This window comes from Zingiber officinale, chromosome 1B (genome assembly GCF_018446385.1).
Source record: "Zingiber officinale cultivar Zhangliang chromosome 1B, Zo_v1.1, whole genome shotgun sequence".
NCBI lineage: Eukaryota > Viridiplantae > Streptophyta > Magnoliopsida > Zingiberales > Zingiberaceae > Zingiber > Zingiber officinale.
This window is the reverse complement of record NC_055986.1, coordinates 75,384,931-75,396,650: the sequence shown is the minus strand read 5'-3', so window position 1 is coordinate 75,396,650 and position 11,720 is coordinate 75,384,931. Positions and strand designations below refer to the sequence as shown.

The 11,720-nt window shown below is 42.1% G+C and overlaps 1 protein-coding gene across 1 annotated transcript; it reads right to left on the bottom strand.

Moving 5' to 3' along the window:
• Positions 1–2,085: 2,085 nt before the first annotated feature.
• Positions 2,086–11,446, bottom strand: LOC121971802. Its single transcript, XM_042523281.1, has 2 exons — positions 10,647–11,446; positions 2,086–2,226 (listed from the first exon to the last, which is right to left on the bottom strand). The coding sequence occupies exon 1, from the start codon at positions 11,202–11,204 to the stop codon at positions 10,653–10,655; it is 552 nt and encodes a 183-aa protein (XP_042379215.1). The 5' UTR covers positions 11,205–11,446; the 3' UTR covers positions 2,086–2,226; positions 10,647–10,652.
• Between the last annotated feature and the right edge of the window lie 274 nt (positions 11,447–11,720).

Here is an 11,720-nt window from a genome sequence, read left to right as displayed (position 1 = left end):
TTCGTGCATGCCATATGCAGCTACTACAGGGGGGGTTGTCCTCTACTGGCGATGTGAAGATTGGGCCTTCTGCCCCACTCGTTGAGTCCCTGTCTGACTGTACTATCCTCCCTGAACATAAACCCCGGAATCCACGTGTTGAGCCTTCAGCGAACAATCTCGGCTCATGTGCCCAGGCAGTTTGCAATAACAGCAAACTGACTGCCCCAGGGAGTAGGCTGATGTGATGTGGTCTCTGGACCCCACATCTAGTGCAGTGAATGTTACTAGCGGGCTATTTCCGGTTCTGCTGAGAAGACCAAAAACATCCTGCTGAAGACCGCCCTGACTTCTGAGGTCGGCCAGATGCCCCAGAATACCCTGACCCAACTGACTACGACCACTCTGGTGTTGTCCGGTAGCCTGTGGCTGTTGGGTCTGTCCTGAAGTCCGATCTGTCTGCTTCCGTTTCTTGTCTGCACTAGTTCTCTGCTGAGCCAACTCGATCATAAGGGTTCTGTCTAATACCTCTATGTAAGATGAATTTCCAAAACTTGCAATCTTTACTTGCAGATGCCCATCCAGTCCCTGGACAAACTAAAGCATACGTGACCTGCCCTCGGCAACTAACTTTGGATAAAATCTGGCTAACTGATTAAATTCAGTGTTATATTCCATCACCTTGCGATTGTTCTACCGATGACTCAGAAAATCCTAATGGCGTGTTATCTAATATGACCGTGGAAAATACCGGCTCTCAAAAGCCTCTCTAAATCTCGCCCAGGTGATGTGCTACTCGCCTATGATTGAACGTTGTGTGTACCACCAGATATCAGCCTCGTCCTGTAAATGGTAAACAGCCAGCTCTGCCTTCTCCCACTCGGAGCAAGCCATATAAAAGAAATTCCGCTCCAAAGTCTCTATCCAAGACTGAGCCACACTCGGATCGGTCTCTCCGCGGAATAGTGTGAATCGACTTTTCACTGAGCCACACTCAGATCGATCTATCCAATTATATTAGTAGGGTTGGTAGAGATCGCCACAGGAACTAGCGGAACCACTGGAGCTGGTACTACAAGTGGTACCACTGGATAGGCCAGGGAAGGTACCCCCTAGTGCTGCTGCATAAGTCGGGGTAGATACCACTGGTGGCACTGCAGTGCCAATATAGGTAGGAGCGACTGAAAGTACGGTAGGTGGTGATACCAGATAAGGAGCAACTGGTACAGCTGGGTTAACTGGTACTACTAGTGCGGGTGCTGAGTACGTAGTAGCAGGCATAGGTGGCGGTGGTGTCGGGTATGTAGTAATAACAGTTGGAGGAGGTGTTAGATATACCATAGGTGGTACTGCTGGTGGTACAATGGACACTGTAAGTGTGGGTCCGACGGGTTCGGCCGAGGTGGTTACCTCTGGAGAAGGAACCGTCGGAACCTGAGAGCCTGACGCGCCCGCAGTACCATGAGGAGTATGTCCCTGACCGACAGGCTCGATTCCAGCAGACCTCTCTGGCGACTCCATCACCAAAGATTCCAACGTCCTCTTATGTGTCCATCCTGCCCCACATCTCAGCGCGGGAACACGTGTAGCTTGCTTCATATCTGTTAAATTATTACACAGATATTACTACGGGTACCAAAATTATAAAATTAATCATCATACCTATTTACCGTCTGGAGATGTTCCATCGCCGCCAAGTCCCCAAATACTACCTCGTCAAAGAATACCTCTGAATTCCTAAACATAAAAATTGATGGAAATCCGTATAAATCCAAAAATACCCAAATTGACTCACAAAACTGGGCTCTGATACCAAATAAATTTTCACATCCTGGGGGACTCCCTGCCAGTGAAATTTCGACAGCAGCTCCCTTGTACGGGTGACAATCTAAAACTTGTCTACAAGCCCTCAGGGCCTCTCAATCCTCGGCCAACACGGTCGGAACATATATAATAATTAAATAAACAATCCACGTAGTTTATATAGTATAGCCTCCAGCTGACAATCACAACCACACATTTTAATAAAAACCTACTCCACTACAACGAGGAAAACACAACCCACAACGTAAAACTACCGCAGCAAAAAATATGGGCATCATACCAGAATCACGATATAAAATCCACGAGACCAAGACACACGCATCACCAGTATGTATATACATAACAAGAAAACAAAGACTGAAAATAGAAATTGTCACAACACGGAGTGGGGACTAGCGACTGGAACCTCCTGACAGCTTCAACCTGAAATAGGAAATAAGCAATGGGGTGAGTTCAAGAACTCAGCGGGTATCAAACTGACATGGATAATAAGATATAGCTATCAGTAATAATCATGGAGTACAGTCTCCGGATAAATAACAGGAAATGCAAAAACTGAACAAGGAGAGAAGTTGTACTCACCAGGACCCCCTATTCAAATATAAGGGTCGTAAGACCAAATACCTCATGTCTCCTGTATGCATGTTAATCATATGCAACCACCAAAATGCAGTAATCACAAGTAATAAATGTAATCCATGCATATGATGTAAATGTCTTGGTCACCCCTAATGCAGTCAGTCATCTCACACGCGATGGTGAGACTGAGTGGGTAGGTCTACGACAACTGTGCACTCTGCCATCACTACTCCTGAGTGATCGAGTAGACAGGATGCTATCGAAGTACACCTATCCTCCTACCCCAAATAGATTGGGGGAGCCAAAGCTCTCATCTCCTTGTGTTATAGTCAAGAGGAGGGATCTCTGCCCGCTATCACGCTTCAGTCATCGCTACCCATGAGTGGACCGACGGAGACCTGACAGAGCAAACTACACACACACCCTTCCTGAAATACCACTAACCCATGCGTAGTTGTGTGTGTGCAGGTCATGTAACTGGTGATGTGCTCAACAACAATGAAGCCGACAATCGCACAACCTGCAATCATGCAAAATGGTGCATGACACTAAGCATGTAAATCCTGAAAATACCAGCCTCCTCATAATGTGTACCAAAAATGAAACCAAGTCCATAACAATGATCTAGGTACACTTGTCAGATGATAAACCTAGGTACACATGCTAAGTAATAAAACTGGGTACACATGCCAAGTAATAAGACTAGGTACACAAGCCAAGTATATCTAGTAATTGGACCTGTATCCGATAATGCATTGTATGTCACTACATAAGTATACATGGCAAGAATCAAAAGAAACATACACATAAATACACAATAGATAACAAAATAGGTATACTACGGGTATCAAGTAGTGACATACCAAGTAGATATCGGCATAACTATTACTACTAGTTATAACTCACTAAGCATATCAGAATGACAATATCAAAAAGATAAATCAAAGGTACCCGCCTCAAAACGAAGATTGTATCAGATAGATCTCACGTCGTGATGTCATCTCAACAGAGTCCTACATCCATGTATTTTTATTTAGTTAAGTTCTTATGAATTAACTAGCTAAATAAAATCCCCAAAACTAGTTAGGAAAAACCCTAATCAATATGAACATTAACCCTAACTATCGATTAACCTCACTAATCCAATCCGTCGATCAACTATGAAATAACCAACAAGAATCAACACTGAAACTTACCTAATTCTGAAGCCTCAGCTGATGATCCACAGCCAGAGACAACTTGCTGTTAGAACAAAGTGGCTGGTCCTATGAGAAAGTTGTTACCGGAAAAACCATGGATAGAGCCACTGTGACTCGGGAAACAATTAGCACATACAATCCTAAAATTGAATCAAGATCTCCACCATCAAATAACTAACATATCTTACCCTAAGCTTGTGCCGATAGCCTTCTCTCTGCCAGAGACCCTATAGAAAGCAGCTGTTGATAGCAAAAGCACACACCTCGACCTATGGACTACCATGGTGGTTAAGATAGAGGATCGACAACATCCCGCAGCATCTGACTAATCAGATCGATGGCAGATCATGGTCACCGTGGCGCTGGTCGCGGCCTGCTCTAGTGAAGGGGGAATCGGGCTGAAAGCTAAGGCACAGCTGAACAAGGAAGTTCATGTGCTTGGCTTCCGGCGAGTGACTGCGTCCAAGAACGAACGGACGACTGTCAGATCAAGGCTTGGGCAGTCGGTGCTGGTGAGATGAGACGGTGGTTAGGGCACGGATCAATGCTGGCTACCAGCACGATCGGGCAGCAGCGATCAAGTAGGGGTGGCGCAGCATGAGGGAGAGGTTCGGTGGCTCACAGTGTCGGTGTTGTCCGGCGAATTGGGCAACAACGCAGAGGGAAGAAGGGAGAACGATGAGGTGATACAAAGGAGGAGAAGAAGCTTGGCCGACAGTTTTGTACGCGCGGGAGAGGAGGCATCGCATGGCGGCGCCGCCGGGTTGGAGGAGACGAAGGGCTCGGTTCGGCGGAGAGATGCGATATGAAGAAAGGGGAAGAAAAGGAGTTCAGCTAAGGCACGACAGTAATAGGTTTATATAAATTAAACTTCGATTTTGGCAATCAAAACCTAAGTTTATTCCTCAATCAACTCCCATATTTGGGTATTCCAAACAGGCTTTTCCCAAACCTATAAATGCATCCCCTTAAACCTATCATACGAGCTCCAAAAAATTCTCAAAAATTCCTAAAAATTTCTATAAATTCTAATAAGATTATTTATTTCTCAAATAATTTTATCATTTAATTATTATTTGGGTACCATATTTTACATAATCAACCTTCCTTTCGCTTCTAGGTTGATGAGTATTCGGCCAAGTAAGGGAATATGGGATAAGAAAGAAAGTAAGGGTGTAACCTCCGAGCGGCTAATACTAGCATGTACACTAACTTCTCAAGAGCAATGTAGTGGCATTCAATATCTTTTAATAAATAACTTAAAAAATACACCGGTTGCTGCTCATTACTATCCTTGCACACCAATGCTGACCCAACAACCCTCTCGGTGGAAGACAAGTATATCCACAATGGCTCGGCGGTGATGGGATTCACAAATACAAGTAAAGAAGATAAATAATTCTTAAACTCTTCCAGTGCCTTGTCACACTCAACATCCCACTAGAACTTGGTAGCTCGGCGAAGTATCTTAAAAAATGATAGACTCTGATCAGACGACCTTAAGATGAACCTCGAGAGAACTATGATCCATCTGGTCAGGCGTTGAGCTTTCTTCAGATTATGTGGTAGGGTCATATCCTGGAGTGTCTTCACCTTGCTTAGGTTGGCTTCAATTCCCCACTTAGTCATGATGTAGTCGAGGAAGCGTTCGCTTTTAGCCCTGAATAAACATTTATTGGGGTTGAACTTAAGTTTGAACTTCATCAGGGTCTAGCATGTTTCTTCTATATCAACGCATAAATCAACAGCTCAAAGTAATTTAACCAGGATGTTATCAACGTACACTTCCATATTTCTATCGATTCACTTTCAGAACACCTTATTCATAAGTCATTGGAAGGTTGCTCCTACATTCTTTAGACTGAACGACATAACATTATAATAGTATGTTCATTCAGCAATGATAAAGCTAACCTTTTCTTGATCTTCCTTGGCGAGCGGGACTTGGTGGTAACCTTGATATGCATCCATCATGTATATTAACTCACAACCAGTCATCGAGTCCACCACTTGATCAATGTGTGATAGGGGATAGTAATCTTTTGGGCATGCCTTGTTTAAATCTCTGAAATCCACGTAGACCCGTCACTTGTTCCTGGGCTTAGACATCAACACAATATTTACAAGCTAGCTCGAGGATTTCACTTCATGGATGTGCTCAGCTTCAAGTAGTTTATCCACCTCTGTCGGATTATTTGATTATGCTCGACTCCAAAATCTCTTTTTTTTTTATTTAATCAGTCAAGCGGCCGGATGGACGTACAACTCATGTTGCATTATTGTCGACAAGATGCCCGTAAGCTCATGAGTAGTCTAGACAAAGGCGTCCTTGTTGCTTTTTAAGTAGGAAATCAATTATGCTTTCTTCTCGGGGCTCAGGTCAGCCGCAATATAAGTAGTAGCCTTCAATCAGCTAGGATGAATTTGTACTTCCTCCTTTTCTTCATAAACTAAGATCAGAGGAGCTTCTTGAATAGCATTGACTTCAAGCCGTGAAATTTTTTGAGTGGCTCGAGCCTTGGCCTTCACAACTTCAACATAGCATTTGCGTGCCATCAACTGATCTCCTTTGACCACGTCGACCGAATCATCCATCGAAAACTTTATCTTCTAGCAGAATATGGAAGCGAAAGGTCAAAATTCTTTTAGTGTCGATCAGCCCAAAATTACATTATATGCAGACGATTCATCCACCACTATGAAGTTCAATTAGCGTGTTCTCATGAGTGGCTCTTCCCCGAGAGAAATAATCAATCGGACTTGTCCGATCGGCTGTACTTCATTGCCCGTAAACTCATACAAGGGCATTGTCATTGGCAGGATCTCACTCTTGTCTATCTGAAGCTGCTCGAATGCCTTCTTAAAAATAATATTGACTGAGCTTCCTGTATCAATAACAGTACGACGAATATTGTAATTAGTGATCACAACTTTTATAATCAAGACACCATCATGGGATATATCCACCCTCTCCAAGTCTCTAGGACTGAAACTAATCTCTAGTCCTTATGCCTTCTTCTGACTACATCCAATGTGTGTATCTCCAGTCAGCGTGCATGTGATTATCTAGCCCGGTTGAAATCACCATCAGTTGGGAAACCCTCTATCATACCAATGTCACCTTGAGCTGCATTGTTGTGATTTTCTTCCTCCAGAGTGGGTTGGCGCAGAGGCTGATCGGTAGACGCTCGAGCTGATGCTTGGTTATTACTTCCTTGGGGTTCTTGTTGGTCCCTATCGACCACTATAGGGTTTCGACCCAGGGGTCCATTCGATCAACCCTGGCGGTTAGGAAAAGGGGATTGATGGTGAAACCCTTAATTGGACGATTAACGCGTCCCTTGATTGTAGTGGTAGCAATTTTTTGTGTTGTGCATTCCCAAGTGGTGGTAAGTGCAAAACATAGGAGTGCATTGTTGGGGTTGGATGAAGCGCGTCAACTCAGCTTCTACATGTTGGACTGCATTCAGTCTTAGCTCTCAATGCTGTGATGGGGGGCTCAGTCAAGGCCCTTTAGGTGGAAAAGTGGGTGCATGTGCTCAACACTGTAGAGCAAAAGTAGCAGAAGGAGCAACTTCTTTCTTTCGAGCGGATTTAGCTTTTTCCACATTGATGTACTTGGTGGCTCATCCTAGTAAATGATCAAAGTCTCTCGATGGTTTTAATGAGGGATCGAAAGAATTCGCCATCCCTGAGCCCCTAAGAGAAGGCACTCACTAGAATTTTTGGTGTGGCTGAGGGGACGTCTATGACCACTTGATTGAATTTCTTAATATTGGCCCTTAGCATCTCCTTGAGCCCCTGCTTGAGAGATAATAGACTCAATGTCATCTTGAGATAACGATTACTACTGGCAAAGTGATGTAGAAAAGCTTTGTGAAAATCCTTGAAGCTGTATATGGACTCGATCAAGAGTCAGTTGAATCATCTCTACGCTTAGCCGGATAGGGTGGTGAAGAACATTCAACACTTGACTCCATCCATATATTGATGGAGAATAGTTGTGTTTTCAAATTTAAGTGGTCCTCTGGGTCATTTGTCCCTCCATACTCTCTTATCGAGAGGGGTCGGAAATGGGCTGACAATTTATTTTCCAAGATCTCTTGGGAGAACGGCATGCTCGCCCGCTCGAGGGGAGCTGCTGGTCATTGGAGCCTTTCCTTTACGCAAGTCCCAATTGGGCACATTTTCAAAAGATCCTTGAGGCCTCTCCACTCGGCTCATATTGTCAAAGGGTGTTCAAAACAATGCCCTATGATAGGCAATCGACCATGGACGGAAGGCTGGTTGGTGACACGGGTACTTGAGGAAAGGCAGCCAGGGGAGGCTGGATACACTGGAACCTGATTGGGCCTTCCACTCAAATCCCACGTTCGACCTGCTGGCTAGTCATTGAGATAGCAGGGGTCATTCGACAAGTGACCCTCGATTGCTGCTTATTGCTATTACACCATCCTAGCCACTCGAGTGGCTATCAACTACTCTAACTCTTCTTGCATCAAGGTTACCATGGTGAGCCATTCAGTCTCGTCCATCTTCACATTTCAAATGCAAGAGAAGTTCCCACATATGGTGCCAAATATGATCCTATCCGAAAGTGTAGAAGATGGTTGGCTAGTAATGTGGCTTTAAAATTGACCAAACGAAGACTCCTCACCATCCTGGGTGTTAAAAGCAGCGTTAGTGACTGGGCCAAAGAAAGGGTGTTCGGTGTTGGCCCTCTAATGTTCAAGTCAGTGATAGATTTAGAGGTGATGAACAGTGGAATGAACAGTGGGATGAACAGTAGCAAATGAACGTGTAAAATTATCTAGCGTCGCATACCTCCGCTTATAGATGGAGACCCCTTTTTATAGTGTTGATATTGTGTTTGTGCATGCATCTTAGAGCATTTCCAAAAAAATAACAGGCTATAAAGAGGTCTGACACCTTTCCTGAAATGGACTCGCAATCTTCTGCCAGTGACAAGATGGAATGTTCAAATGTGCAGATTACATACAGAATATTCTATATCCTCCGTTGCACAAAATGTCAAAAAAGAATATGAGGTCCTTGGACCACGGGGCCCACAAGAGGCTCCCTTGGCCAACCGACTAAGTCCCTAATGTAGTCCGACTAGCCACCACTCGCAAGAACTACTGGGCCAACTTTGTTGAATGCAGTCGGTGACTCGACCCTCGACCGGTCTCTTCACTTGGAACAAGTGTCCAATATGTTCGATCGGGACATATGTCCGATTAGCTGGAACATTTGGTTGAGCTAGTTAATATTTAGCTTCAAGCTTCGTCCACGTACAAGGAGATCTGTACTCGAGGCCTGACCTGCAAAAGGACCTGACTGGCTAGAGGAATCGATCAGTCAAAGGATCCGGTCTAATAAGCTCTCTGTCAGAATGATGCTAAACCTTGACTCAGAATGTTGATCATTTCTTGACTTTGACTATCACACCAGCCAATCTCCTAAACCATGACTTACCTTGGGAGGCCACCTTAACCACCGTATCATGTATAGACCGGCAACCATACTAAACAACGGGCAGGATACATAAAAAAATAAAATAAGAGAAATTGTGATAAGAGGGATGGAGTTTTTTTCCTCCCATTCTTTTTTTCCCATTGTAATTTTCACCTCAAGTTTTATTATCAGAGTCTAATTTAAGTATTGGAGAGGCTGCCAAAAATCTTCAATTCTGTATGATATGTGTTAATCCATTTAGATTTATCCACGCTATTGAAAGAAATTAACTTTTCAATGGCGTTAAAGAGGTGGATTATGGACGTATCATCAACCTATAAAACTTCATTTAGAAAATAGGTAGATTGATGTAAAGGTTTGCCAAATGGGAATTTGCCTATTTGACTATGTACCATTTCTTTCCCCGACTACACATACACAAAGAGGAATGAATGTCTTTTAAAATACGTTTAGTTCAAGTTATCATGTATAATCTTAATTATGTAATTATTAGGTAATCACATAACCAAAATTATGGAGAATAAAATATAACCAAATATTATTTGGTTCAATGTAGGTAATGCAACAAAAACTTGTTTAGTTCAATATTATTTGGTTCAATGTAGATAATGCAACAAAAACTTTGAAGGTTTTAACAAATAACCTACTTTAATATATAGTTTACTATATTATCATTAGTTATAAAACCAACTATACATAATAATAATATTATTATTATTATTTAAACTCTAAGTTTTTTTACATTTTTTTATTTTTATATATTTTTTTATTTTGTTGGTTTTTCTTATGTTTTTTATTTTTTTTATTTTTTTTCCTTTTTAAATTTTTAAAGTTTTTTTACTTTTTTTTTTGTATTTTTTAAATTTTTATCTTTTTTTCTATTTTTTTATGTTTTTAACGTTTTTATTATTTTTATTATTTTTTATTTTTTTACGTTTTTTTATTTTTTTCTCATTTTTAAATTTTTTTTACATTTTTTCTATTTTTAAATTTTTTTTAAATTTTTTAAAAGTTTTTTACATTTTTTTAATTTTTTTTATTATTTTTAAATTTTTTACGTTTTTTAAATTTTTATGTTTTTTTAATTTTTTTATATTTTACATTTTTTTTCTTTACGTTTTCTTTTTTTTCATATTTTTCTCTTATCCGAGGGTATTTTGGGTCAAACAAATTCGTTAACCCCAAAATCAAGAAAAATCTTAATTTTATGAGGTTTTCCGATTCCTGGTTGCATGTTCCTTTTGCTGACATGGTAAAAGAGTAAAGAGTAAAGACTATGCATGTGCTTAATTGTCGCAAAATTGAGCACATGCATAGTCTATATCACACGAATGCAAATAAAAAAAAAACCATGATGACACTCGTGCCAATATCCATAATCGCCGATCTCACGGCCCATGGTGAAATAAAAAGAAATAAATTAGGTATTGAACAGCTTTTAAGTGGGAGGATTATTTATCACAACCGCTATTTAAATCTTTACCCATTAATATGAGTCTATCGTTTAGATATCAACTTAGCTAAGCCTGTGGGCACAATATGTATATCGCAAGAAGCTTATAATGCGCGCTTATAGAAAGGAAAACCTACCCTGCCTTAAAATAACCAGTGAGGCACCTTCTGTTTCTCCAAGCTCTTTTCCACAATAGTGTCTAGACTTGGCTTCCACCTTCTGCTCGAATACTGCCTCATCAAAACCTCCGTCTCCTGATCCGAGCACCATTCTGTTACCTCTCCGACTGCGTACGCTTCCTCTTCCACCACCTTCTCCTTTTCTTTAGTAGGCCCTACGACCTTCGGTTGCCCTCCAAGCACTCTCAAGAAACTCCTTGCCGGTTTCGCTAGTTGCTTAGCTACCGCCAGGACCTGCCGAGCCTCCGTCGCTGACAAGCCCACCGCAGCCTTCCCGGGGGCCATGGGGAGCATCACGTACACCTTGTCAGGGTCCAGCAGGTGGTCGGCCGGCAGCGGAGTTACGTAATTAGTACCCTTGGACGCAGTCAACGCATGCAGGTCGACCACGAACTCGCGAGGGTGCTCCAGCATCAGCTCTGCCACCGGCGTCGGTCCATCGAGCTCACGGACCGTGCCATCGGAGAGCACAACCATGCCAACGTCGGCGACTCGGCAAGAGAGAAGATTCCCCATAACACGAACGCAAGTTCTCCCAAGTCTGATCGCGTGAAGACATTTGGAGGTCTTTTAAGGCTTGAAATTCAAATGGTGCAGTTAGTTGGCAAAACATTAATCAATTATGAGATTGGGAGGTTTCTTAATTATCTGCGGTGCCTGCTAATTGATGGACCAAATCCATGTTCCCTATAATGAACATAGCCAATTCGCGGCCAATTAAACTACTCCTTCTACTAGTTTATAAATTAATTAGGCGTTATACGACAAGCTAGAACTTGAAAAACAAGTGCAGACTAACGACTGTATTGATTATTTTAGAGGGAATTAATTGTATATTTTAGATTGGTGTGTTCAGTATGTGTTTGTGGAATTGGCCAACCTGTGCGCCGATGCTTGCAGGGGTGGTTGGTCGATCTTTTTTATTTTTATGAAAAGGAAGTTTTACGTGAGTCTCAGGTCGCATTTTCAGTGGGTCAAATGGAAGCAATTTTAATTTTTCTAAAACAGATGAAAGCGATTTGGTTTCCATCA

What these genes read in the sequence shown, in the direction of transcription:
- LOC121971802 (XM_042523281.1), bottom strand. Translation starts at nt 11,204, where the DNA reads ATGGGGAATCTTCTCTCTTGCCGAGTCGCCGACGTTGGCATGGTTGTG.